A 27,141-nucleotide genomic window follows, 5' to 3' on the forward strand; every position below is an offset into this window, starting at 1 on the left:
GCTGGGGTTTGGGCCGGGGTTTGGGCCGGGGTTTGGGCTAGGGATTGGGCTGGGGTTTGGGCCGGGATTGGGGCTGGGGTTTGGGCTGGGGTTTGGGCCGGGATTGGGGCTGGGGTTTGGGCCGGGGTTTGGGCCGGGATTGGGGCTGGGGTTTGGGCCGGGGTTTGGGCCGGGATTGGGGCTGGGGTTTGGGCCGGGGTTTGGGCTGGGATTGGGGCTGGGGTTTGGGCTGGGGTTTGGGCTGGGATTGGGGCTGGGGTTTGGGCCGGGGTTTGGGCCGGGGTTTGGGCTGGGGTTTGGGCTGGGATTGGGGCTGGGGTTGGGGCCGGGATTGGGGCCGGGATTGGGGCCGGGATTGGGGCTGGGGTTTGGGCCGGGGTTTGGGCTGGGATTGGGGCCGGGGTTTGGGCTGGGGTTTGGGCCGGGGTTTGGGCTGGGATTGGGGCTGGGGTTGGGGCTGGGGCTGTGCTGGGCGGGGCCGTGCCGGGGGTGGGGCGGGGCGGGGCCGCCGCTCGGTCCCCGTCTCCCGCTCGCCTCCCGGGAGGAATAAGCAGTTTTTGCACGGACCGCCGCCCGACTTGCAGGTTTTGCTTAAGGTGCCAGCAGAGAGGACGAGGGAGAGGCTGAGGCGGCCGGTGCCATGGGCCAGCTCTGCTGCTTTCCCTTCTCCAGAGGGGAGGAGAAGATCAGTAAGTGCGCGGCTGTGCGCTGGCTGCCGCCGCCGCGGGGAGGGAGCTGCGGGAGCATTCCTGCGGGGTTTTGCCTTCTGGAAAATTAACTGATTGCTTTTTAGAGAAGGGGTTGAGACAAATGAAGTAATATTTCCCCTAAGCAGATGAAGATTTCTTTGTAATAGAGATAAGTAATCGGGTCTAATTTTATGAGCATTCTGTCGGTCCATTTCTGCAAGCAAATGTAGCTGAAGTGAGTATTTTGATTTTTCCTATTTGGCAAGTGCAGTTTAGAGTGAAAGATGAGAAGGTTTTGATGTTGTAAGCATGTGCATGTTAATGGTAAAGCTCTCTAGCAACAGATAGAAAGAATGGAGATTTTTGTTGATGTCAATGTTGACAGATGACAAAGGATTTCCATTTGGGTGTTGGTTGGATGTGTAGTTTTAAGGTGACCAAGTGAGGGAACACTCACACTTTATGTATGGATCTGGTAGCATCTGGTTTTGCTTTCAGTTGAGTAAATATAATTTGAATCAGAGGGAGCAGTTCTGATCTCTTTATCTTTTGGTGTACTCAATCAAACTAGCTAATTTGACTGGAATGTTGTTTCTGTTAAATTCTGTGCTGAAAATGATGTTTGTCCTAAATTTGGTTACACAATAAAATATTTACTCTCAACTTCTTGCTCAGTGAAATACTTTCAACCTTTCTTCTAGAGGATGCAGCCAAATTTCTGTCACATTGTGTCTGAAATCAGTTTTAACTAAATTCACGTAATTCATTAGCTGTACACTAGAAAATGCAGTTTTCTAATCTGGTTGATATTCCATTCTTGTTTCTCAGGAAGCTGTCTAGGCATAAATAAAGTAAGAGTTTATACCATCAATTAAACAATAAATGTGTCTAGCAATAGTGTAAGATTGTAGAAAACAGGCTCAAGAAGATGAGTTGGCAGTTGTTTTAAAATGTTTTTACTTCCTAGGTCATGCTATGAAAGTAAATGTTACAAATTTTTCACTGGGGAAATGACAAGGAACATTTTATATTTCAAAATTATTTTTTCATCTAGCCAGTACAGAATGCCTTTATATCAAGAGCAAGCAAGTAGTGTATCTCACTTCTAATATATGAATTGGTGAAGACAGATGACAAATACAAATTGAGATTTTAAAATTGTTCTGTTGACAAGAGAGAAAGAAAAAAGCATTATATTCTGCATCCTGTTTCTCTCAATCCCCTCACTTCACTGCTTTTTAACTTTTCTTCTGACATCAGCTGTCATGCACCAGCTTTCTTTGTATGTGCTCTTGTCAGTCACTGGAACATGCACTGAATATAACATTTAGGACAGCATGACCTCAAACTATGTGCAACCAAAAAAATCATTCAGGAGATGTCATTATGTATGTGCAAAGTCACAAAGGCTTTTGAAAGATGTCTGCTTTTGGCATGTAGCAACTGAAAGGTGTGGCATAACCCCTTGAGAATGTGGAAAGGAAAAAATGAATAGTTACAGGATGATAGGATGAGGGGAATCTGAAGCAAGCAGATCTGGCTATGGGTGAGGTAAGAAGGTGGTTTCTGAAACAAGGAGAAAGGAGTAGATGCGGCGCTGTTTAACCAGTGTTCATGAGGGAGTAACATGACTGAGCCATCTTAAAAAGGGAGAGAGAGAGGAAGTATAGGATGAGCATGGTGAACACGATTGGTTTTTCCCTTCGTTCAGTACTGACTGAAGAAAAGGGAGAGAAGGGAAATTGCTTTCCTTTCATCTGGCTTCCCTCCCTCTCTTCTGGCACATCTGTTTCTCCCTCTGTGCGCTGGGAGGAAGCACTGCTGGGCATCTAGCATGGCCTCAGCCAAGAGAGGCGGTTTGAAGCCGGCCATGAGGAACAGGCGGAAGGGAATGTGTCTCACATCCATTTTTCCTCTTCTTATCATATTATCATGGTGACCTCTAAACTAATTGCGTTTAGAAATTAACCTAGGCTTTTTATTACCACTAAATTATACTGGTTAGGAAACATGCAGGTGCAAATCACGATCATGTGGCTGTTGTATACACGAAACAAAATGTTATAAAGGTTCAAGCATGTGCAGTAAACAGCAGCTCACTGTGATACTTGACTCATTTCAGTTGCAGTGAAAATGAAAATGTATGAACTTAATTACGGTTTTCCTATAAGTTTTGTTCCAGCTGAGTTGCCTCAAGTGAACTCAGCCAGTTATTGAATTACTGAAGGTTTTTTCCTTATGCAGCAGGGAAATGTTTTCATTTCATGTAAAGCATAGTTTCAAAAGTGTTGTAATTATATTATCTGGTACGGTTGCATAGTACATCTTTGTGCTGAGTGAGGTGAAAGCTCAGTGCTGTCATGGTGTGCTTTTTAAAATTTGAGTTTAGATCTATTTCACACCAAGTGTGAATTGAATTTTCAACCCAGTCTGAATTCTTAAAAAAAAAATAACCTATTTTACCTTAGAAATTAATAGGTACTTATGACTGAAACACACCAAAGTGCTGACAAGTTGAGTTGTATTATTTTTAACAGCCACTTGCTTACATCTTGTATCTGCACACTGTTAGGTATTTCACATCTCTTTCTATTCCCTTCAAATTTAGGTATAACCATGGAAAACGTTTAGCCAAGTTTTATGATTATGGTAAAATGGCAAGATTGGTTGTCTGGACCAGATTTAGGATCTGTCTCCGTAGCACATGCTTAACAAAGCCATCAGAAAAGGGCAGGTGTGTAAGAAGGTGCTTCCTCAAAGTTCTGATGCTGCAGCAGTTCAAGATTTGTAGACTTTGTGAAGTGGGATTGCATCCTTGATAATCATGAGTTACCAAAATTATTTTTTCCAGTCTCCTCTTGGATCCACAGGAATTTTTAATATCTCTACTATATTCTGGCAAGAGGCTTTATGGCTTAAATATGTTTTTTGTAAAGAATCTTATTAGTCATGCTTACCAATACAATTTGGTTTACTGTAACTATCTTAGTAAAGAGTTTTTCTGGTATGCTTGGTAGAAATAAATTCCTAGAATGTACTCTGGGTAGCAGAGGTCTAGAGTATTCTTCAGTGAAGGAAAAAAGTATCTCTTCCCACCACTGATTGTGGTATAGACACAAGTAAAGCATGAATAGAAACTGTTAAAACTTCGACATGTAGGACCTTCACAGCCTGTTCTTTCTGTTGTCTTAGTAAATGGTCATGTAACCATTCTAAGGCTGAGAAAGCTTTCTTACAAGGACACAGACACCCAGTTCAGCATGTTAAATTCCAGTGAAGTTGTCTGGAGTTTCAAAATTTGGCTCGCTGTGTTCAAGGAGGAGCCTTTCAAAGAGTATATATTTCAAATAAAGATTAGTGTTTAGTCTAACAATTAATTCTTTATATTTCTGAGATCCTGAAGGAATTGCCTGCATGATAACCCTGTAGTTAGACCTTGTATTGATTTGCTTATGTCAATGCTCAATGAGTGCTTTTTCATTTTGGAAATGGTCTCAAATGATTTTTAACTGCTTTTTGAAGTCATCTAATTGTAAGTTCATTTCTGGTCTAAAGTTTGTTATAACTTCACAGCATGACACTTTTTAATCTGACATAAAAGAAAGCACTTTACAAAATAAGCATTTTTACACCTATTTATGGCTGTATACGTGGTAGCCCATTTGCTACTTGATAGGAAACCAAGGAACAGAGACTTTTTTGTAGGGGCAAGAAATTGTTTTAAAAGGCTGTTTAATATTGAATGCATACAAAATGCCCATATTATATAGTTACTGATGTGAAATAAGGCTGGTCATATAATCAAAATAGAATATTAAACTTATTTGCATTCTAAAATATGTGATTCCCAACTTAAAAGGGTAGAGGATAGCAGTGTGGGCATTTTTGCATGTTTAAATTTAATGAGATTAAACAATTTGATAGCTATTACAAACAGAACGAGAGCAGTCCTGCTGCGAAGGACTTGGGGTGCTGGTGGATGAGAAGCTGGACATGACCCAGTAATGTGCACTGGCAGTCCAGAAATCCAGTTGTATCCTGGACTGCATTCAAAACAGCGCAGCCAGCAGGGGGAGGGAGGGGATTCTGCACTCTGCTCCTCCCTGGTGAGACCCCACCTGCAGTGCTGCCTCCAGCTCTGGGGTCCCAGCACAGAAAGGACATGGACCTGCTGGAGTGAGTCCAGAGGAGGCCACCAAGATGATTAGAGGAATGGAACACTTGTCCTACAAGGAAAGGCTGGGACAATCAGGGTTCAGCCTGGAGAAGAGATATCTTTAGTGTGAATTTATTGCGGCCTTTGGTACCTGAAGGGGCCTGCAAGAAAGATGGAGAGAAACCATTTACAAGGGCATGTAGTGCCAGAACTAGTGGGAATGGCTTCAACTGAAAGAGCGTAGGTTTAAATCAGATATTAAGAAGAAATTCTTTATTGTGATGGCAGTGAGGCATTGGCACATATTTCCCAGAGTAACTGTGGATACTCCTTCCCTGGAAATGTTCAAGGCCAGTTTGGATGGGGCTTTTAACAATCTGGTCTAATGAAAGGTGTCCCTGCCCATGGCAGGAACTAGATGATCTTTAAAGCTCCTTCCAACCCAAACCATTCTATGATTTTCTTACTGTATGTTAATACTCACAGTACGTATTGCATATAGAGTGGGTAAATAGTTGTGGAAATGAGTAAATAAACTGGGGCTCTGTAGCCTGTGCAGAGGAGCTGAGCAAGCTGGCAAGTTCCAACATACAGCCAGGCCAGCAACAAGCAGTCCAGATCTTTTGGGCCTGACCAGAAATTACTGAGCTGTATCAAATTAGGTATTGGTTTTTTGAGGGTAAAGCAAAGTTCAGTGAACAGAATGTAACTGCTTTAAGTCTTAAATTGATTTTGAAAATACTGAAAGTTACATTTGCAAATCAATGACTTGGTCAAATTTGCAGTTTGGTGTAAGTTATCATGATTTATTTTGTGTTTAGATAGCTGTAGTACAAAAGTTGCATTGTCTGGCTTTCTGTCATGGGAGACAGGACAGGTTTACCTACCACAAATAGTAAGTCAATCCCTGTTGTTAAACAGGTCTTGTACGTTTGCCAGGTTGTCCAATACAGATTGCTCCCTGTCCTGCAGGTTGTGTCCTTCTCACTTCTGCTTTGTGAGGTTTTAACTCTTACTTGCTCAAAGTGATACTGGCTGTGGTACTATAAAGACACTATTCTTTTCCCTTCTTCTTCCTGAAATGTGAAAATGCACTCATCAGCTGAGGTTGGTGAGTCCTATTTATACTCATTCTCCAGTGCTTATATTCTGTCTTGCCAATCTCCCTGTGTGATGTTGTTTCTTCACTCCTACACATACGTTCACACAAGATACACACAAAGAGGTGCATAATGTGGATGAAAAAACCAAACAATTTGAAGGAAAGGTGCATTCCTCAAAATGACATTTTGATTAACAACTAGGTATTGTTTGTCTTTTTCCCTCATAGAACTTCACAGTGCCTGTGATTAGATTGCAAAGATTGTTTCCATTTTCTATGGGAAGAAAACAAAGAAAATTTAGCAGTCTAAACCAAAACTAAGTGTTCAGTACTTACCATTTCAAAGTTGAAAATTATACAAGTCTTCATCCTCCTGCAACCAGAATTAGGTTTGATGACCAAGGCAATAAGCCCAGCCAGGGCCTGAAGACAGCCAAGACTGTCATTAGTGTCAGCAGAATCATGAGTCTCTTACATGTATGTCCATTCTTGGGTCTGACAGTGGCTGTCAAAAATAATCCCTCAGTAATGCAGCTAAATTGCTAAGAAAACACTTAGTATCTTCACACTAGTAGAGATTTTTTTAAAATCTAGGAGACAAAATAAGGTGTTAAGTTCACTTTCACTGAAAGATATCAAGGAGATGGGTGATAGAAGAACAGACTTTTAAATCAGAGTGATATTTAAAAGACCCAGCAGAAGTGGATGCCTTTTGTGGCAAGAATGTCTTGCCTTTTTGTCTTCAAGAATGAAGAATATAGTCATCTTGAAGTAAAGAGGATAAAAATACTGGTGACTGTGAAATTGGGAAGTTTTAAAAATTGTGTTGGATGTTTCCATATGTCTTAGGCAATCCTCCTTGAAATTAAAATGTCTCAACATATTTGGGGTTGTTGGTTGGGTTTTTTTAATTGATAACTGCATTTAGAAAATAGTCCTAGATGATATGAACGCATATTGCTGAATTTTCTTCTGTGTCTGATCTATAGTAATTTTAGGTAGCATTTGACTTTAATTGAAAAGTGGAATTCAATATTTTTTTTTCTCCCTTTATGTTTGATACAAACATATATAAGCCCAAATTTAAATCCTACCATCATATATGGTCTGTGGAAAGATACTAAATTATTGAATTTAATTTTCATACCCATTTTTATTTGGGTATAAGGAATTTTGATACATAGAATTGTATTTTTTTTTTAAATAGGCTACGTTTTACTATTTCACAAGTATGCAGCAGACTGTCTCGCTCTGTGATCTATCACACTGCTAAAGTTGGGCTCTCATCCACCTTCCTGACAGGATGTTTTGTGTAAAATAAATTACAACTGGAGATTCTGGAGATGGATCAAGTCAAATGTGATTGCCTTGTGATTAAGTTATGTTACTGATGGTGGGAAAAAGCAGAAGTGTTTATTATATAATTTATTTAGGGATATGACAGAACTGCTTCTTTTCCTGAAAGGAAACATGAGCAAAGTCAGGGAGTTCTGTGGTTCATAATCCAAAAATGTTGAGGTTAATTTGTAGCTTTTCTAAAATACTGAACATTGTAAATTCCTCTGAAAGACTAACCTTTATATTATATACACTTATGTATGAAATGAGGATGTATCTGGGGCTGAAGACCTTATTTGGAGTGATATTGGCCATAGTGATCCATAACTACACTATGCTGAGAAGCTTCAGGAAAAGTTTTAACTAAACCTGTTTGTAGTAAAGGTCTTGAAGAATAACTCATGAGAAGATAGGAAGAGATTTCAATTCAGCTGTAGCAAGCATAAGACCAGAATTAGCTAGATGGAACAGGTATCAACACTTCCCTTGATCTCAGTAAGAGAGGATGAGAAAGAAAAAGAAGATCCTGATGAGAGACTTCAAAATGGAGATGAGGTCACTAAAATTGGCTCCATGTTGATGGAGTTGGACCTTTAATGAACTTAACGATCACTTTTTCATAAAAAGTATGTCAGCAGAAAACCAGTCTTCAGTGAATTGTGTCTGTGTAGCAAGATGAGATCTGCCCAGGTAACCAAGCAGCTATTCTTTTTATGTGCACTGTTTCTTGTCTTGCACTGATGCCAGTGGGAGCCAGTGGGAGAAAATGTCTGGTTGATCTCCTTTCAGCTTCCATCTAGCATGTTTTTGTGGGCACTTTCCTATATTGTGTGTTGTATCTAGACTTTCCATTAGCTTAAGTGTTCAGGGGCTATCTTACCTTCAGCTTAATTGCCAAAGTATCACTCTACATAGGTGGAAATAATAAATATCTTTTTGGCTATCAGGTGACTGATCATATTGTGCAGAATATTCCTCCTATGTTATTGAAATTGTATTTATTTTCTACATTGAGACTAAGTGCTCTGTCTTCCATTCACATGCTGCTATCACTTTACTGTCAGTACCTCTGGAACTGTTACTAGGTCCCAAACATATTGGAAGAGGGTATCTTTTATATCAGTTTAATGACTGGCAGAGGAGGATATACATAATGTAACTGTTTTTCGCTTTCACCCTCAGTATAATCTCAGTCCTCCTTACCCTGATGGGAGAGTTGTGTGATCTTTGGATAAAACTACCAAGGTGAAAACTGGCCACACTTTTTTATAAACCTGCTTGTAGTTTTTGGGAGGTTTCTACAAGCTGCCATCTTTCATAGTGAGTTCTTGCAAGAAATATGTGTTAACATGCAATACTGGTTAACCTGACTCCTTACAGATAAATGTTGATAGAAACAAAGATAAGCAAAACAATAATGGTTCTGTGACCATAAAACCCTATGCCCTTCTAGAGATTAAAGAGTGCTGGCAGAAGAAGTTGCAGATCCTATAGAATCATTGCTGCCACCATCCCTGCTTGTGTGCACTGTGCACTGGTGATCTGTGCTGTGTAGACTGATCCACAGCAGAGCAGGTTTTATGTGAGCACTCCTTTAATAAAGGCAAAAACACCCCAGTGAGGTTAAATGTTTCTCCATCATTAGCTGACTAACCTGGGTAATTTTAAGTGAATTAAGTAATTATCAAAAACCCTGGGGCAGCTGATGGGAAGGGTCACATAGTCACAGTAGCTTCTTCCATTGTGTGAAGGGATCTAGTGAAGAGTAATACACAAGAGAAATACACAGGCTCAGTATTGCAAAGTGCTGAGCAGCTTTGATACCTGGTGAACATGTGTACACATGGAGATGCTTCCTACTGCCAGTAGACCATGATGGAGTGGCAAGGAGCTGAAGCTTTTGATGTATGTGGAGAGAACTAGCAGAGTGGAGTTAGAGGAGACATAGACCAGAAGAGCTGATTATGATGTCTTCTCAACAGAGTATACTGCTCCCTTGGTATAATGAAAGGGTTTTTACTATGTTTAAAGTAATAAGCTCTGCCTCTGTGCAGATTGAGCCATTGGTACATGTGGATGAAATATTAAATTTGTAGATATCAAATGGGTCAGCCTTCCTGCTAAGTGTAGCAGTCTCAGGACAATGAAATTGTGTCTCTGTACCTACCCTGGATTCAGATAGAGAAAACAAGGAAGACCTGCCTGGTTGTAGCCAAGTGCTTTTCAAAAATTGCAGCAAAAACAGTTGGAAGGGCAGAGCTCTGAGAATGGTATGGACTCTGTATCTCCCTTCTGCCACCCCTCCCAGCTGTATTGCCTCATATGGCCGCTGCTCTGCAAGGTAAAGTCCTGTACTTCTTACTGGTTGGCCAACTTCCAAGGTCCTGTAGCATTTATCATGCTTATGTTTCACAAGAAGGTTATCTTCATATTTGTGTGCTTTCTCATCCTCTTCTGATCTGCAAAACTGTAATTCAGAAATGAGTTTATTGACAAAGAAATGATTGTTAGTTAATGCTAGTCTGGAAATGTTAAGAGACATGAAAGAAAATTTAAAAACTGGTGGAAGTTTTTCTGCTGTGAAGGGCACTGTTTGAGCCATCTGTGGATTTTTTAGGTAATCACCGTTTAGTCCTGTTAGTACTGCAGTGGAGAATTCTGTTTTGGGACTTCTCATTGAATGAAGAGGAGAGACAACATTAAAACGGTTTTGTTTACAGCTGAAGGCTTCTTTGCAGATATGGGAAGTGAGCCTGTGATCCCAGGGAGTCCATACAAAGGTCACCGCTGCTGGAACTAGTCAGCACGCTTGTCAGGCTGACAGAGACTGCTGATTGAGGGACTTGTGGTTGAGAAGAATGCATTAGTTATACTATGGTTATGCAGCTCTCTGAGTGGAAATAAAACACAGTAAGAGGTGATGATGAGTACCATGCAATATTGCTGCTGTTATATGTGTGGTACTGTAAAGGAAAGAAAAAATAATCCTCTGTCAAGCAGAGTGACCTTCCTTAAAATGTTTATTTTACTGCACATTGATGCAATTAATTATTTCTGAGATTTGTTTTCTTGATTTTGCTCTCTGTTTTAAAATTCATGGCCAAATAACATTTTAGTACACTTGGCTACAAGGTCAGACAACCTATGTAGAGAAGTAATGCACTGGAACATTGCTTATGTGGAGAAGTTTCTAACCACGACATTAGCCAGACATTTTGTTCATTGTTTCTGGAAAGTATTTCATTCAAAAAAACACATGAAAAAACCCAGCAGATTACAAAGGAACGGTAGTATTTTCTTAAATTCCTTACTTAGCATGCTGATGCTGCATCAGTTAAATTGATTGACAAACGTTTGGGGAGACAGGAAGCTTCAGTAGATGCAGAATTGAGTCCTGTATTTCTTAGATTATATAGATATCAGTTAAAATTCCATCCACCATAGGTAAATTCCTTGCCATGTAAGCAGGGAAAAAGAGGCCCAAAAATATATCCAAACACTCCAATGGCAGATGGAAAAAAGAAGCTTTATGATGATCTGGAATATGAGCATATTCTCCTGCAATCACACTCAAATAGCTGTGAGCATAACTGTGGGCCACCAGATGCAGTGGCAGATTACAGCTGAAAATTGCATTTAAAATTCCGAACTGTGCTGCTTTTTGGTTCAAACAGCCAAACAGACCAAAGAATAGTGAGTGCTATTTCTCATGGGGCTAGATCTTTCAAATGCAATTAGTTTGTTTTGTAAATCTCCAGCATAAAGTTAGACAAAATGCTTGAACAGAAATTAGTAACTCTTTTAAAATATACTGTAATGATTAATTGCTTTTCATTCATTATAAATGGGTACTAACTGACAGTTAACTATTGTCTATCAGTTTGCAATATAACATAAACAAGAATACATGTCGCTTTTGCAACAAATTTTGCAAAATACAAAATTTATTTCTGCATAATAAAAGTAATTACGCAGTTAATTTTTCTGGTAGTGGTAAAATCTGAGAAAAATTTCCAATATCTAGAAACTGAATTTTTAATTTTAATGTTTTTTACATTAATTAAAAATAATGATGTCAATAATAATATACCATTTACTACTGCAATGCTTGAAAGCTACCTGAAAGGATGTTTCAGTTGGAATCTTCAATTAGAAACAAGCTAACAGTGTTTCAGGATTTTTGCTAAACATGCAAGTAAAACCATGAAAGGGAAACAGATTAACTGGGGCATGAATCAAGCGATACTGAAAATGTCAAGTGAAACCCTTAGCAGCAGTAAGCAGGAATAGTGCTGATTTATACCAACCAAGGACCTGGCCTGCCAAGTGTCGTGGCTGTGACAGTCCACTGGCAGCCCCTGGAGTCCAGAGCTGCAGTAAGATGGATGAGAATATCAGCCAGCCCATTTACAAGCAGACCTTCTATAAATAGTACCAGAAAGATTGGTTCGGATGGCAAGCCAACAAATTGCCAACTCCATCTGGAATCCTCTTTCTAAGTACATGCATAGCAAGGGAAGCAGCCTGGGTAAAATGCTGTTTGTGCAGCCCTGAGCATTAAAAATCTGACTGGTGGTCTGCTCCCTTGGCTCTTGCAGGAGACTTCCAACACGACTTCTTCAAGAGAAAAGTGAGCCTGGAAAGAAAATAAGATCACTTTTAAATCTGCATTTACACTAGTTTTTCCAAGCAGTGTGTCTGCTGCCAGCTCATATTCTTTCTGGGTTTTAAAGGGAAAATAAAGGCCAAAAGAAAAAGTAAACATACATAAACATGTCATATTTACCTGATGTTCCTGCAGATGTTCCACTTAGGAAGAGAAAGTGCAACGGATTTCTCATACTTCTATAAGTCTGCAGGTTAAACATTATTGCTCATTAGTGGAGATTATGTTTGATATCCACTTCATATACATCTAGATATGAGATATTCCTTTAATCTGTAAAATGATTTAAAGATTATCTTAGTAACACCATTGCCACAGCAAAAGGAAGTCTGGGTTCTCAGAGGAAGTCTTGTTTGCATTACTCTAGATATATTTGAATAAGGCAAAGGCTACAGCATTATGTTTTTTTTGAATTTCAGAGGGTAAATTACAGGTCATTGCTATCAGATAATATTAAAAGCTGCCCTGTATTCCCAGTGAACAATATCCAAATACCTTATTCTTTATTATGGGAGTCCTCTCAGTACTATTTCTCTCATTCATTGTTGCACACTCTTGTCACGGTTTCCTGAGATTTGTGTGTACTGTGGCACAGTGCCTCTCTCTATTCACTATACAAATTGTGCCACTCTTTACACACCAAACAGCAGAAGGAGCAGCATGGTTTTCTGAAGTGCTGTAAGGCCTGCCCTGAAAAATAAAAAGCATTAGAAGGTCTGAATGTTTAGAGTTATGAATTTTGCCTTTCCATTTCCTTACTTCTGCAGGTTAAATCAGAACTACAGCAGTCAGATTTCATTGTAGTAAAAGAGGAAATGTAAATTCTGTTGTTCCCACACCTTTACTGGAGTCAGGAGCCAAATCCTGTCCTCTGGCACGTGTGCTACTCTAGCTACTACTGCATTACTCTCTGAAACTGTTCTAGTTCATCCTCCTGTTTTCATTTGCTCTGGGCTGCTTTGGAGTTACAATTCAAAATCTCTGCCAGGAGAAATCCACAGAAGTAACTGTTCCACAAATGCAGAATTTGGCTCAATGTGCTTCTTAGCTTTGCTACCTACAGGCACAGCCCAGCTCTGTGGCTGCTCTGGGTGCCTTGGTCTCCAGTGCGCTGGGGTGTCTAGGGCTGCACCTGGGCACTGGGACTGCCTCGCCTGTGCCATCACCCTGGCGTAGTTCTGGGCCTGGCAAACATGCTGCAGAAGCTCCTGGGCACTGGTTAGGAGTTAGCACCAGCCCAACTCCTTTCCCAGAAGGCAGTTTGAATACAGCCGCAGCGTTTCAGAGGCTTACAGGGCTGGATGGGATGGACTGAGTTGCTTTGTGCTAACTGGCTTTAAAGCAAACAAGTACTGGCATTGTAGAGCTCACCTGTGTAAACATAGGCAGGTTCCTCTGCATGAAACACCAGGTTTCAGAGATGCTTTTCATGGTACTGTGAGAACAGGTGTTTATCTAATGTCAGCATAGAACCCAAACTGAATTTTCCTTCTCTGCTTGAAAATGATCCATAAGCAAAATACATATTACAGCCAAATAGAAAGTGCAATATGCTAAAAATGAAATACCATTCTCTGTTAGTATATGTGAACAGCTACCCCTTCAGTTTAAAAACTCATTTGTGTCAACCTATTGTCTTAATATATGACAAGTCCTAATGTAACCTAATCCCTATAAGCTTAGAGTGGAGCCGCTCACAGTGTAGAAATTGTAGCATATGGATAAAACATCTATCACAGAAATAGAATAGCCACACTTGAGAGTGGGAAAGTGTTTGTTATACAGCCAAAATGTGGTAGTTGCCTACTCCTTCCTATGCTCATATTTTAAATGTATTTTTCCTCTTTGTACTGTCTGATTTGTGATGCTTAATGCTAGGTAATTGAGTGCTTTGTTTGCAAATGGGGAGTTGTATTCCTGGAAGCAGGCAGGCATGTTCTAACTTCGTTTCAAGAAACCATTAAAAAATTAAATTTTCTTTTAAAATTACAAAATTGGTCTGCACAGCCTCCGTTAAAGATGCCATATAATTAAGAAAGAGAAAATTAGTTATTTTGTTTCATTAAAGGTCTCTAGAAACTCGAATATGGACTAATAATCAGACTCCATTTTAACATTTCTATACTGACCTGCAATGATCAGGAGGCTGTACTCAGTCCTCTTTCAAAAAGGGGTGAAAACAGATCTCATCTGTGGAAAAGGTTCACTTCTGGGATGGAATAAACAATCCCCAAAATCTCTCCTTTTCCCCTCCAACAAGGTCGTGTGCCACTAGACCTATAACCTTTTAGCAGAAATGGCATGCATGCAGTGCTAGCTAAGTCTGCCCTGGAAAGATCAGTGTAACTTTTGTCCTAGAAGCTCAAGAAGCTCATGGAGCAGAGGAAGTAGATGTTTGGAGGAAGTACTGTGTTTCCAAAAGAATACAATGCTCAAAAAGTGAAGTAGGAGTCCAGGCTGTGCTTCAGAAAATGCCTGAGGAGCTGCAGAGCTGCATCTTAGGGAGCTCTAAGAGCAGGAGCTAGCTTGTTTTTGGGGGAAAAAAGAAGCTACAAAACCAAAAGGCAGGAGGAGGAACTGGTTAATACAATTAAGCAACTGTTAGGATAGCATGGGATTACTTCTATTGCATCATATGAAATAAGAACAAGAGAGAACATTTTGTATATATTTCAGGGAAAGCTTCCTGTCAGTGACAGATGCTGGGCTGAGGAGAGCCTACGTTTTGCAATGTTGTGACCAAGATTTTGAGATTAAGGCAGACAAACAAAGAAGGCAAGACAAACAACAGGTCCTTGGTTGACTGAGGGATTGTCCTTTAGATGACATTGGTCTGTTATTATTTGTGAAATTATAGGCACAGTGGAAAATAAGATAACTTGAAAACGATCATGGTAAGGCATACTTATACCTGTTCAACATACTGAAGGTTTAATAATGTTTTATGCCATATCATTTTGCTATTCCTAAAATTTGAATGGTCCTATTTCCATAAGCTAAAGCGGAAAACTGGCAGAAGAGATTGGGATTTAGATGAATTTGGAGTATATTGGGAGTATATGATTTTCAAGTTGGCAATGATGTCCCTGCCCATGGCAGAAGGGTTACAACTAGATGATCTTTAGCAAAAATTTAGCAATAATTTTTAAATGATATTTTGTTCAATCTTTCATTTTATTACAAAGCACAAGGATTGAACAAAAACATATTAAGACTCAGACATGTTTTCTCTATCACTTACTGTGGCCGAGTACAATCAGCAAATGTACATTTTTTTCTGTCTTAAAAATCCTTAAAAATTAGTATAGCCTAATGCAGTCAAAAAGGTTTTCCTTTCTTTCTCTCTCACATGCTCTTTTGCTTTTCACATACACCTCATTAATACAATGTGAGAGGTCTTTCCAGCAAAAAATGATGAGTTTACTCTTGCAGTTCTACAAACTGTAACCTATGATGAGGTGAGTTCTAGGGACTGAGATCCCTTCTAAGAGTCAAGGTTTAGCTTTTTCTGTTAAAATTAAATTTTCTGTAGTGTTTTTTTTATTTTGAAGCACAGTTGATCCTCTGTTTTAATGACATAAATGTCAATTTATGTTGAGCCCCAGCTGTGTGCCCTGTTAATAATTTGCACATGTGTTCTCTGCTTCAATTAATCTGAAATACAGCCGGGATCATGGAGTCACTGCTGCACCGAGACTGTGAGGACAGGCCAGTTCTCAAAATAGGTTACTGCTTCTGATGCCCCACATGGTAACCCTCAGAGCATAGCTACACCTGCATTCTTGGAGTTCAAACCACATTGCATTGTGCTGAGCAACTGTTGTATGTGCTTTCCTGTCGCAGGAACTCTCAAAATCATGAATGACATAATCTGGTCTTGAGGAGAGCCATTGCCCTTTTCTTTCTTTTTCCTCATCCTTAACAAGCGTTTCTTGGCCCCTCTTGCCAGATAAAGAAATGGGAGAACTTTTTTGTATGGAAAACACAAAAAGGCAAAGCAAACTGAAGTACCAGCTTTAAACCACACAGTTGGTTCTGAGTAGAGTGAAAAGAAATGCAAAATCTGTTTATGGCGTGAATATCTACTCTTTATTATTTTACTCTTGAACTGAGGAAAAACTGAGAATGATACTGCTTTAAAATAAGAATACAAAGAAAATACATGAAACTCCAAGTCAGAACTGTTTAGCCTGATAGAAATAAAGGCCCAAAAGACCAGTTGGCATAAATAAGCAGTTTTCTACTGATGTTATGGGACAGATTTAGAATTATTGGGATGCTAAAGAAGAAGGTGTGGAACTCTGTATAGTGTGTAGGTAGAGAGAAAATTTGCGAATGGAAAAGTAGTGTAAAGAGATGACAACCATCAGTTTTAAGGCATGGTAATGAGCAATCCATTATGGTACGGAGTAAATTGGTAAAAATTGTGATGATTAGTTCAGTTTTTGGCATAGCAGACATATTTTACTGGATTGATTTCAGTGAAGTGTTGCTAGGACAGTCTTTGACTCACCGAGTTTGAGGAAGTAGAAACATGGGGGAAGAAAGGGAGGGGGAGTTATTATTTTGCTAGAATGCAGTATGAAAGCTGTAGGGATTCACTCTCATTAAAGAAGTGTTGCTATTAGGTAGGGAAATGGGTTTTTAAATGAGTTTTATGTTGTTTCAAAAAGAAAATGCTTTTATAACTGTTTGATATTTAGCATAGGAAGTATATGGAAGTAAGGCCCAGTGGTTTAAAAACAGTAATTAAGACTCAATTATTCTTGATTTTTAATGGTGAAGCAGACTCAAGAATAATGTTAATTTTGATTATTAGGTGCTTGTTCAGCAAATGAGGTTATTTGCTCTACTCATAAAGAACATAGGATGGGGAAAAAATTAGTACTGTCCTCTCACAGTCTTTCAATTCTTTCTTGCCCTAGATTATAAAATCTGTTTTTTTTATGTGAAGGATTGATAACATTAAATTTAGTTTTATGGCATGGTAATGTTTCAGGATTTTTTAAATACGCAGATTTTGTTCCACAATCCTCTAGCAACAATTATAAAATTTCTGTGACTTAGATAAAATGAGCTGTAGTCATATCTTCAGCATTCTTAACTCTTCTATAGCTGTTCTCATTTCATGTCTGAGGTCACCAAAACTCCCATGGCACAGAGCAATTTATTATGACCAAACACATGCCTGAATTTGTTGCTTATCTTGTCTTTGGAATATTTTTCTTTGGAAATCAAGAGGGACTTTCTACAAGGTCGTGTGGTGATAGGACAAATGGCTTTAAACTGAAAGAGGGTGGTGAGTCCAGGGAAGTTGTGGATGCCAAATCACTGGAAGTGTTCAACGCTGAGTTGGATGGGGGCCCTGAGCAACCTGGTCTAGTGAAAGCTGTCCCTGTGCCAAGCAGTGGGGGCAGGACTAAATGAGTTTTAAAGTCCCTTCCAAACCAAATCATTCTGTGATTCAGTGTTCTTGCAAGTGGGTATTTTTTTGACTTTTAGAGAGCAATAAAAGTTGAGGAAGAGCTTGTCCTGAAGAAGATCCCAAACAGTGGTTTTACAGGTTCCATGCCAGGACATTTAAAGAGAGGTCTGAACTTCTATGTACTAGTAGTCTCCAAGTATCAAAAGTAAGCTTCGTGTTTACAAACCTTTGTGTGGTAGAGCAGTGAACATTTATACAGCTACATCTCACAATACCAGATTAAAAGCTGATTACAAATTCCAGCCTTAAAAAAAACACCATATTTAAAGTTGAAGTTAAGTGGCAAACAAAAGGGCGGGAAGAAGGAACAAAACTAAATTATTTAGTAATTTATAATAATTGCCATTATTTAAGGCAAAAACCTGTGATAGATAAAAGAGGATTCAGATAGGAAAGGCCATGATAAGTACTTAATACTAGGGGGTGTTTTTAAATGCAATTGAAATTGTTTTAAGGGTGTCTTGTTATCTCTTCCAAAGCTGTTAGCAAATTTGGTCAGATTCTGTAGACATGAAAGGAAAAGACAGCAACAATATTTCTCATGCATTCAAAAATACATAACTTCATGTATTGCTTAAGAAGCTTATGAAGCGGGTTCAGTTCCTTCAATAGGAAGATTCTGGGGGAAAATTATTAGACCCATCTGTTTTGTCTGCCTTTGAATACAGTTATGCTACCAGTTCAAACCTATGTAAGGTGCTCGTACTGAGAGAGGGAACTCTAACCTTCTTCCATTGGATTCAGAATCTAATTAAGTTTGGTTACTGAGATGTTGAAAGCACCTTGCAAATGACCCTTTTTTCATTAAAATTCTACAGGATTTAAAATTATTAAATCAAATTAAAATTATTGCAGTATTTTATGGACACTATTGGACATACTCTTGAATTGCAATTATATCTTTTTTTTTGCAAGATTTCATCCTCCTTTTGCAGTTCAAACAGTATGCAGCTGTGTTTCACAACTCATGTTACTGCAACTGAAATAATTAAATGAAAATGCACGTTGATTAAAATTTGACTTTTCTGTCCATACAAAGTATATTCATAATTGCTTTCCCTAGGGAAAGAGATGTACTATGTGAGAGACTGTGATAACATGAGTTTGTATGGAGTCTCTTACTGAGCTCAGGAGGAACAACAACGCAAGTTCAGCTTGTTAAGATTCACTTATTAACACTCGTTTAACAACCTGTCTTAGTCCAAAAAAGATTGCTTTTTTTAGTATACTTGACAGTAGCATGGAAAAGTGGCAGCCAAAATAGCATCCCTTTGGAAGCTGTATAGTAACAAATGAATCCTAAAGATGTGAAACTGAAGTTCCCATAGACTGTTGGAAGGATAAGGAAACCATAACAAGAGGTTTATTAAATTACTTGCCTTGCCACTCTTGTGAGTAAACATTTGTTTTTCATGGTTGACAGGTCCATTAGCAGGGACTTGAAGATTTTGGTAAAATATTCAGACTGTGGCAATTAAAATCTCTGTATATACCTTTTGGTTAGCTGCTGTGTTTTTTGGGCCTACACCTCCCTCAGTCTGGTGATCTAGCAGGGTGATTTTCTGCCTTCAGGACTATCCAGCTCTGTCTGTGGTCACTGGTGACCGAGGTTGATGGGGAAGCCACCTATGCTGTCACCCATAGTGTGTTACATTCTCAGTATTATTTCTGGAGGACTAATGAAGGCAAGGGACTGATGTGTCTGTCCTGTTCCAGAATTCAGCTTTTCCCTGGGAAAACTGTGAAGCCTGATCTCTCTATTAGGCTCTGAAAACAGTAGGAGGCTTCCCCCTTGGCACCATCTTAGAGGGCAGAGTAACTGTTCTGCTCCTCTCGATCAGTCTGCTGACCCAGGCCGCCCTATTCCCTGTTCCTGGGAGCTACTGACACTGGGCAGCACTGTGAATGGTGAGGGGGAGTGAATAATGTTGCCTGGATGTTTGTCTCACAATCTGCCTCAATCCTTTGGTTCTCCCATTGCCATCTTGTACGTTGGATGTTACTGTGGCTATGTAAAACCACTTCTGTAACTTGGCCTGTTTTCTCTACTGGAGTGTTGGTGCAAAAAATGGAGTAAAACTCACAGCTTTTTAAGCCATCTTGGTTTTTTTAGGCACTTTATTATCTTTCCTGGCTCTTGCACTAGACTTCTTTTAAATTAGTTCAATTTAAGTATTAAACTACATTAAAGGAGTTGGGGAATTTCTCTGCTAACAGGTCTCTTTTAATAGAAAAATAAACTCAAGATATTTAACAGAACTCCCTGTATGCCAGGACTAGAGTCTTACATAACTTTTTTAATCTTGCTTGTTCTGGAGGCTCTTGCCTGTGCCATCACATCCCTCAGTGCTTGCAGAGGGATGAGTAAGTTTCTCAGATTACATTCTCTTTCTTCATTTACAGGTGCTCAGGAAATTTATACCAGAGCTTCATAGGGATTTGTGTGAAACAAAACAAACTTTTGCCATGTTTTCCAAGTCTGCAGCTCCAAGGGTCCTGCGGGTACTCCTGCTGTCATTACTGATTCTGGCAAGAGCACCACTTTCCCTGAATAGCTGCAACACCCTTAATTTCCTCTTTATCAGAAATTCCCAACTTTATCAGTCTTATTCCATGGTGTGCCAAATTAAATAAAAAAACCTTTCCAGCAAAGTAGAAACCGTGTATTCAGCCGGAGGGACAGATTGGTATTGCCTTGTAAGACAGTCCTGTATTACAGAGCAATATCTGTAAACCTAAAGAAGTTTGCTTGTGATGTTCCCACATCAGGTGGGAACATCCAGCAACAGAAATGTCATCACCTTCATGTCATAATGAGATTATAATTTCACCCTTCCTCCCAGTGCCTTATTTGTGCCAATTTCTTAAGTGAACAGTTAAGAGACTTTTCCTGCAAGTCCTTCTTAATTAATAAGGAAGTGTCCAGAGTTGTGACTTTCCTGTCTGTGCTTACTGTTTATATTAGATATGGACACATGTTTATATTTGTGTTCATAGTTTGTAAAAACAGTATTAGAAATTATTATTAGACTAACCCAAAAGGTAGATGGAGGCATGTCTGTTACCACAGCCCTCCCCAGGCTGGAGAGCAGAACCTCTGCCACCAGAGTACAAATTTCTCAGCTGGTCTGGATCACCTATTCAAAATACTGAGGGTCTCATTTAGAATGTTCCCCATGTTGTCAGTGTTTTGTTGCCAAGAAAAGTTGTTGGAAGGAAATATAAAGCCCGGTGTATTGAGGCCATGAGGGAAGCATTGCTGTTAAAAGGTTGCAAAACTGGCTTTTCCTATAGAAGGAATCCCCTGTTGCTTCATTCAGCTAAATCTCTTACAAAAAAATCACCATCCATGGGCTAATCATATGAACAATAGAGGGATTCAAACTGTCCTTCCTCTCCAAATCTGAGATATCTACACTCTAAACAGGCTGTGTCAGGGCCATGAAAATGCTGTACCTGGATCATAATATCTGATTTGTTACAATACAGTATTTCAAAATTCAGCTCACAATCCTGTAATGTGTAGGGGGGTATAAACTTGGAAAGTAAATCTAGTCCAGTAGAAAGATACAGCAGTGAATTTGAACCCAAACTTGGCTGTGGTTGCAGGCATCTGGTTTGTGTCCATAACTGCTAGCAGGATGTAGGATCATAAAGCCTCTTTTGAATAATTCTGTGGAGCTGATAGTTCCCTTTGTAAAAAATTATGGTCATTTCAGGACAACTGGTACGCTTCAGTTTTAGTAATAAAAAACACTGCTCAGCATGAATGCATTGAGGTGCATTTACAGAGTATGAATTGGTTTTCATATTTTGAAACTTATAGAAGAGAATTCTGGGATAAACAAAATGAAAGGTTTTTTCATTTTTTATTCTGAGCAACACTGAGGAGAAAGTGGAAATTTTTTATTCACAGGCACAGAAATAAAATAGTGTCACAATATTGCAAATACAGTGCTGTGGTATATCTGTTCCATTTTCAGAACAGAGATTACAAACAAAGCAAGTGTGAATTTTTAAACCTCCCTTTTGAATCTAAAGCATTCATATGTGCAATAACTTCTACAGACATTCCAATAATTCACATAATGTTAGTCCATTCAAAGAAGCATTTGCCTGCTGCAGAGGAATTGTATTCATTAAAGAAGCAGGTAAGCAGCAGCTGCAGTATGGAAGGAGAGATGTAAACAGGACAGATGTGTGTTAAATTGTCAGGTAGATACAGATGATCAATACTCATTTTTATTACATGACCAGTTTCATTTTAACAACAGTCATGAATAGGAATGATGCAATGGTACCCAGCTACCTTGCCAGCCAACCCTGGCATTGCAGACACTCCCAGCACTGCTATTTTGGGAGTATGAGAATAGAAACAGAGCATCAGGGATTCATACAGGCCCATGTGCCTGTGCACCAAGGTGTCTACACAGATAAATCCAAGCACAGTCTCCATGCAAGGAAGTGCATGCATTTGCATTCACATGTCAGTCAGATGTCATTCCAGTGGGAGTGCAGAGCTCTCTTAGGAGGTGCTACAGTCTTCACCCCAGACTTTTGATGAGGCATGAATATCTCAAAATGTTAAAAATACACAAACAGAAAACCACAAACACATTCTTCTGTAGCTATATAAACTGGACTTTTAAAGGCTTATTTAAGCAATCTGACATTTTTCATACTTAAGAAAGTACTTATAATTGAGCTACCTGCTTATTTTGAAATAATAAACACAATAGTAGCTATATGGATTTTATACATATATCTGCAAATGAGAACTGTTCTGCAGAAAGTAATCATGGGAGAAGAGCTCTGGCCTTTTTTAGACCATAATACATGATGTATTACAACTAAAATTACTTTGTGAGTAAATATAATCACTACTGTTGTGTGGTATCTGGAGGCCTCTGTGACTGATTAGTCATATTCTGCATATTAAGCACTACAGGGTCAAGTGTGAGTGTGGCTGAGCACCATATATCCCATTGATTTTGCTCTGAGTTGCATGGATAGATCATTAGCACTGTGTGAGTAATGATTTCCATGACCCACGAGCAATTCTGAAAAACAAGAAACTCTGCAACTGAAAACCAGTTTTATTTTAAATAATCATTAATTATTTTAATTATTTTTTCTAGGAACTAAATAGACCAGGGGAACCAAAACATATTTGAGCATCATTACTAAGAGCAAAGGAAATCAGTAATCAAAGAGCTTCATTCAAAGAAGTGTGTGGGATCGATTCAAAAAAGCTGTGAGGAGATGCTGCTCATAAATACCTTGGGTGCCCTAAGAGAGAAGAATCTGAATTAAGTCCCTCCTTCCTGTAAGTCAAAGGATTAGACAGAGGATTTAGAGATAGCAGAGAGATATGGTAAGCAGTGAGTCAGAGAATGTGGAGTATGTAGTTGTTTAGTTTTGGGAATAGTGCCTCTGCCTCTCATGCATGGTAGCCTAAAATATTTCTCCTTTTATTATATAATATTATATAATGTATTCTTATATTTACATGTTTATAATACATTATTATAAAATATTCTTATATTTGGTTTTAATCAAAACTGTCCCCCTAGATATTCTTTGTAATATCTTTAGAATATTTATCTACACTTTCTCCAAAATGTAAAGGAATGCAGAATGTAAAAGAATGTAAAAAAAGACTACTAAGAGGTAGTCTGATGATTCTTCATGGGGAGAGCACAGTTCTTCCTTGCCTGTACTAACAGTGCCGTGGAGGCCCAGAACTGGAAGAGTTGCTGTTCCAGAGCAGAATGATCAGATTAACAGCTAACAGAGGCACTACCTCTGCATATGAAGAGTTTTGTTTGCTTCTCTCTCTCCTCCTTGAATCCCCATATGAATTATGCTTTATCAGTGAAATCACTCCTGGGTTGTGCAGTACTCTAGGAAGACTAATAAAAGTCTTTCATAACTATTATCTAAATGTGTTGGCAAACTTTAATAAATTTACATGTATGAAAAATGACAAATTTAGGTAATTGAACAGTACAGAGCTTTGTGCTGAGAGCATACAATAATATCTCTTTCACCAGATGCGTGTGACTGAGCAGCCTCTTATTACTGGTTGCAGAATGCAAACGCCAGAAGAGGACATGAAATGTATGACCTTTAAATATAGATGGAGGGAAACAGTTATTTACCTAGTGCAGGAGACTGTGAAATAGCAAATGGCATGACCAATGAGAATTTGACAATAAAATTTGCTTTTCCTGGAACAAATTATTTGTAAAAGGAGGATTCTGCAGTGGGGTTTATAGTTTATTAAAAAAACCTTTCATGGAAAAGTAATATTTCAAATTACATGTAATGATGTATGAGAATCCTCACTATGTATGCAGTTGCTTTGTTCTATATGTTATTCATATGAAGTTTTAGCAGAACAGGGAAATGTCAGCTTCTTATTTTTATCAGAAGATAGTTAAGATTGGACTGCTGGAACTTGCAATCCTTTGATGTTAGAGTTTTAAGATAGAAGACAGAAGAGAGGCAGGGAGGGACTACATAGTTTTTCTAAGCTTTATGCTTTTTTTAGAAAAATATTTGTAACCTGTGCTTTGAGTGTTTTAGTAATTTTTCCCATGAGAAACTCCTGAATTACAAGCAATGAATAAATTTTAGATTTATTAAGCAAAATCACAAAATGGTGGCACCTAAATTTAGGAATGCAGCTAAAGTGTAAAGATGCCTTATGCTATATTTGCCCCTGAGATCAGCTCAGTTGATCAGAGCATGGGGCTGATAATGCCAAGGTTGCAAGTTTGATTCCCTTAAGGGCCATTTGCTTAAGAGTTGGATTTGATTTTCCTTATGGGCCCCTTCCAACTCAGAATATTCTGTGATTCTGTGATCTTTTCTCAGCTGTCACACGTGATGGTTGACCAGAAAAAATTAAATTTCCACACTTTTCTAAGCTGAAGGATGCCTTATAATGTTAGCCAGTGGCTTCTGCTGAAGTGTTATAAGAGACATGAGCAGTGAAATATCTTTGATCTAACACACTGTACACATCTTCATGGAACACTTTTGGTTTGGAGCTTGAGGCGGGGATAAAATTACTTTTTACAATCAGGAAGAGGCAGCTAATAACTTAGAACCCAGCTCAAGTCAGAGGCTCCTGATACAATCACAGCTACTGTCTTTGCATGGCAATGAATTCCTTCTCTTGTCTGTTGTGACGCATAGGTGAAAAACAAGCAGCAGAGCCAGACGATGCGGAGCTGGTGAGCCTCAGCAAAAGGCTGGTGGAGAACGCGGTGCTGAAGGCTGTGCAGCAGTATTTAGAGGAAACACAAAACAAAAGCAGACAGACTGATGGGAGCCCTGCAAAAACTGAGGAAGCAGAGAGCGGCAGCAAGAATGAGAGTGACAATGATAACAGCAAGTGAGCACTGTGCAAAAAGCCTGGGAGCAAATATCCCACCAAGAATAACCACAAAACCGTGTTCCGCTCCCTGCTGAAGTTTGTAAAGTGGTGCTGGGTGTCAGGCACTCTGCTTTGTGAGTCTCTTATCAAAAGTTTGTTCTGAATTGAAGGACACTGTCTACTGGTTTAATAAGTGTTTGCACTGCTGAAAATCTGTCGAATGCCAGGAGGGATGGACGGTGGCAAAAAGACAAGAGTGGTGAAGCAGGCAGCTCCAGTCTTCACTTGCTCTTGATACCAAGAGTCCTTTCCTTGCTTTTGAAGAGAAACTGAACATTTTGCACTTGTCATTTGGATTGTCGTGGATGGCTGTGGATGAGGTCTTGCCATAAGTGGAAGTGATGCCCTGCGCCCGAGGGTTTGGCAGCGCTGCAGGGCTGCTTGCTCTGTGTGAGAGCACGTGCTGTTTCCTAGTCAACAGCAGTCAATACCAAGCTAAAAATTACCACTACAGATACTCATCGCAGATACTATTACACAGTATGTAATGAGACAGGAGTTTCCCTTAAATGTGATGCTGTACTGTTCTTTACATTTTGGTAGCATTTGTTGATGTAAATTATATTTTTTGATGAAATACCTTTTTATAAAAAATCAGTATGGGTGAAACACTGAGCACTTACTACTGTCCATGCCAGATATGATCTCTTTATCTCTGTGCATTAATGATTCTAAATCACATTAGTTGTTATAAAATGTATTATATTGTTGTTTTCCTCTAGGAAAGAGCCATGAAGCAGACTTAGTAAAGGAAGCTTTACGCAGAGAAACGCAGGCCCTGTTACCCAGACTGAATCAGATAAAGGCGCTGTTAACAAGTTCTGAGATCCGCACAAAAATTAGCAAAGAACTGTTTGAAGACAGGCACAACTCCAACAGTAAATGGAAAAGTTGTATTGACTCTGAGTCTCCAAATGCATGACTGTAAATTGCCACGATGGAAAATCTCATCAGGTTCTTAAAAGACAAAATATTGTGGCAAGTAATTTTTCAGGTTGCTTTGTTTGGGTTTTTTTAACTGAAAATGTGAATGGGTGTAAATGGCTCATGAGGAATCATGCTGAAATACTTGCACAGAAGGATTATATTTCATAATAATGAAGTATATATAGCCACTTCTCAACACTGCATTGAAACATGTTTGAATGTGCAGGTATATGTCATGACTCCAAAGTGGAAAAATACTGGTTTCAAATAGATCTGAGCAAACACTGTGCCCTTCCTTTAGCATTGTAAATAACTCAGTTTTTTCTCATATACTCCTTCCCTAACAATGATGTACAAGTACTAAAAGATTGGTGGTTTTAAATACTTCAAAATGTATATTTGGGAAAAAAAAATCCTCTTTTAATTATCTGCCTTTTGTATATGTACTGGCATTTTGGGTTAGCGTTGTATGTTTTTTATTGTTTTTTTAAACAGCACTTGAATACTTGTATAGATGCTGACATTTAGGTTCTGCTGATGTTTACACTAAAGCAAGAATGTTTTAAATTTCAGTATGAAATTCAGGCTCCACTGATCTCAATGGCATACTCTCATTGGCTTTAATGGAGTCAGGATGCTGCAATTAAGATTTCTCGTGCAAATAATAATATTCCTTGGGATAATATTTGCCTTTTTACTTTTGTAGAACAGTGTTTTTGTCTTTTGTTTTTGATGTTCCTCCATCCCTGCCTTCTGCTGCCTGAGGTGGGGTGTCAGTTTGCTCTCATTGTTCCCTCCACACACCTGCAAGATTCACTGAAGATTTGGATGATGGACAACAATGCAGGAGTAGGTCCAATATTTGCAATTATTATAAACATTGTCATAAAAGCTATATAATATGTTGTGATTGGTATCAGAATTGTGCTGTTGGAACAGCTGTGTGCGTGTTCTTCATTGTCTGAAGCACTGTTCATTTATCTCACGTCAGAGCTTTTTTTTCCTCATTTGATATATAACAATATATTCTGAAACGCATCTTATACGTGCCATGTTCACAATAAAATGTTTTTCCTTTGCACTCTGTGTACGTTTTCACCTGTTTCCAAATGGATTTGAATAAAATTAAGTACTTGCAAATAACAGGGTTATAGGACAGAAATAGTGCTCCAGTGAATCACACCATTACATTGAGTACAGGGTGTTGTGCCAACATACTGCTCTGAAACCTGGCTGCTGAAATCATGCAGATAAACTAGGCCCAAGTCATTTCTGTTTTCCAGGAAAAAGCTTTAAAACTCTTGGGATTAATTTATGTTCTGGACATAAAGGAG

At 39.0% G+C, this 27,141-nt stretch overlaps 1 protein-coding gene and 1 long non-coding RNA gene across 3 annotated transcripts in view; both read left to right on the top strand.

Moving 5' to 3' along the window:
- AKAP7 (A-kinase anchoring protein 7) overlaps positions 1 to 24,985 on the top strand; it is a 79,606-nt gene extending 54,621 nt beyond the window's left edge. Inside the window, exon 8 of one of the 2 annotated variants that reach the window (XM_086877110.1) lies at positions 22,575 to 22,614. In XM_086877110.1, coding sequence (XP_086733236.1) covers positions 22,575 to 22,585 — 11 coding nt within the window. In that variant the 3' untranslated portion in view covers positions 22,586 to 22,614. Of the gene's footprint in view, positions 1 to 22,574; positions 22,615 to 24,639 lie in introns of those variants that run through there. The other variant, XM_086877107.1, reaches the window with a different exon arrangement.
- Positions 539 to 26,888, top strand: LOC147654821 (uncharacterized). The gene is made up of 2 exons (XR_015283201.1): positions 539 to 689; positions 25,603 to 26,888. It is a non-coding gene; the product is annotated as an uncharacterized LOC147654821 (long non-coding RNA).
- The last annotated feature ends 253 nt before the right edge of the window (positions 26,889 to 27,141 follow it).

This window comes from Cyanistes caeruleus, chromosome 2 (assembly GCF_971803275.1).
Source record: "Cyanistes caeruleus chromosome 2, bCyaCae1.hap1.1, whole genome shotgun sequence".
NCBI classification, from domain to species: Eukaryota; Metazoa; Chordata; class Aves; order Passeriformes; family Paridae; genus Cyanistes; species Cyanistes caeruleus.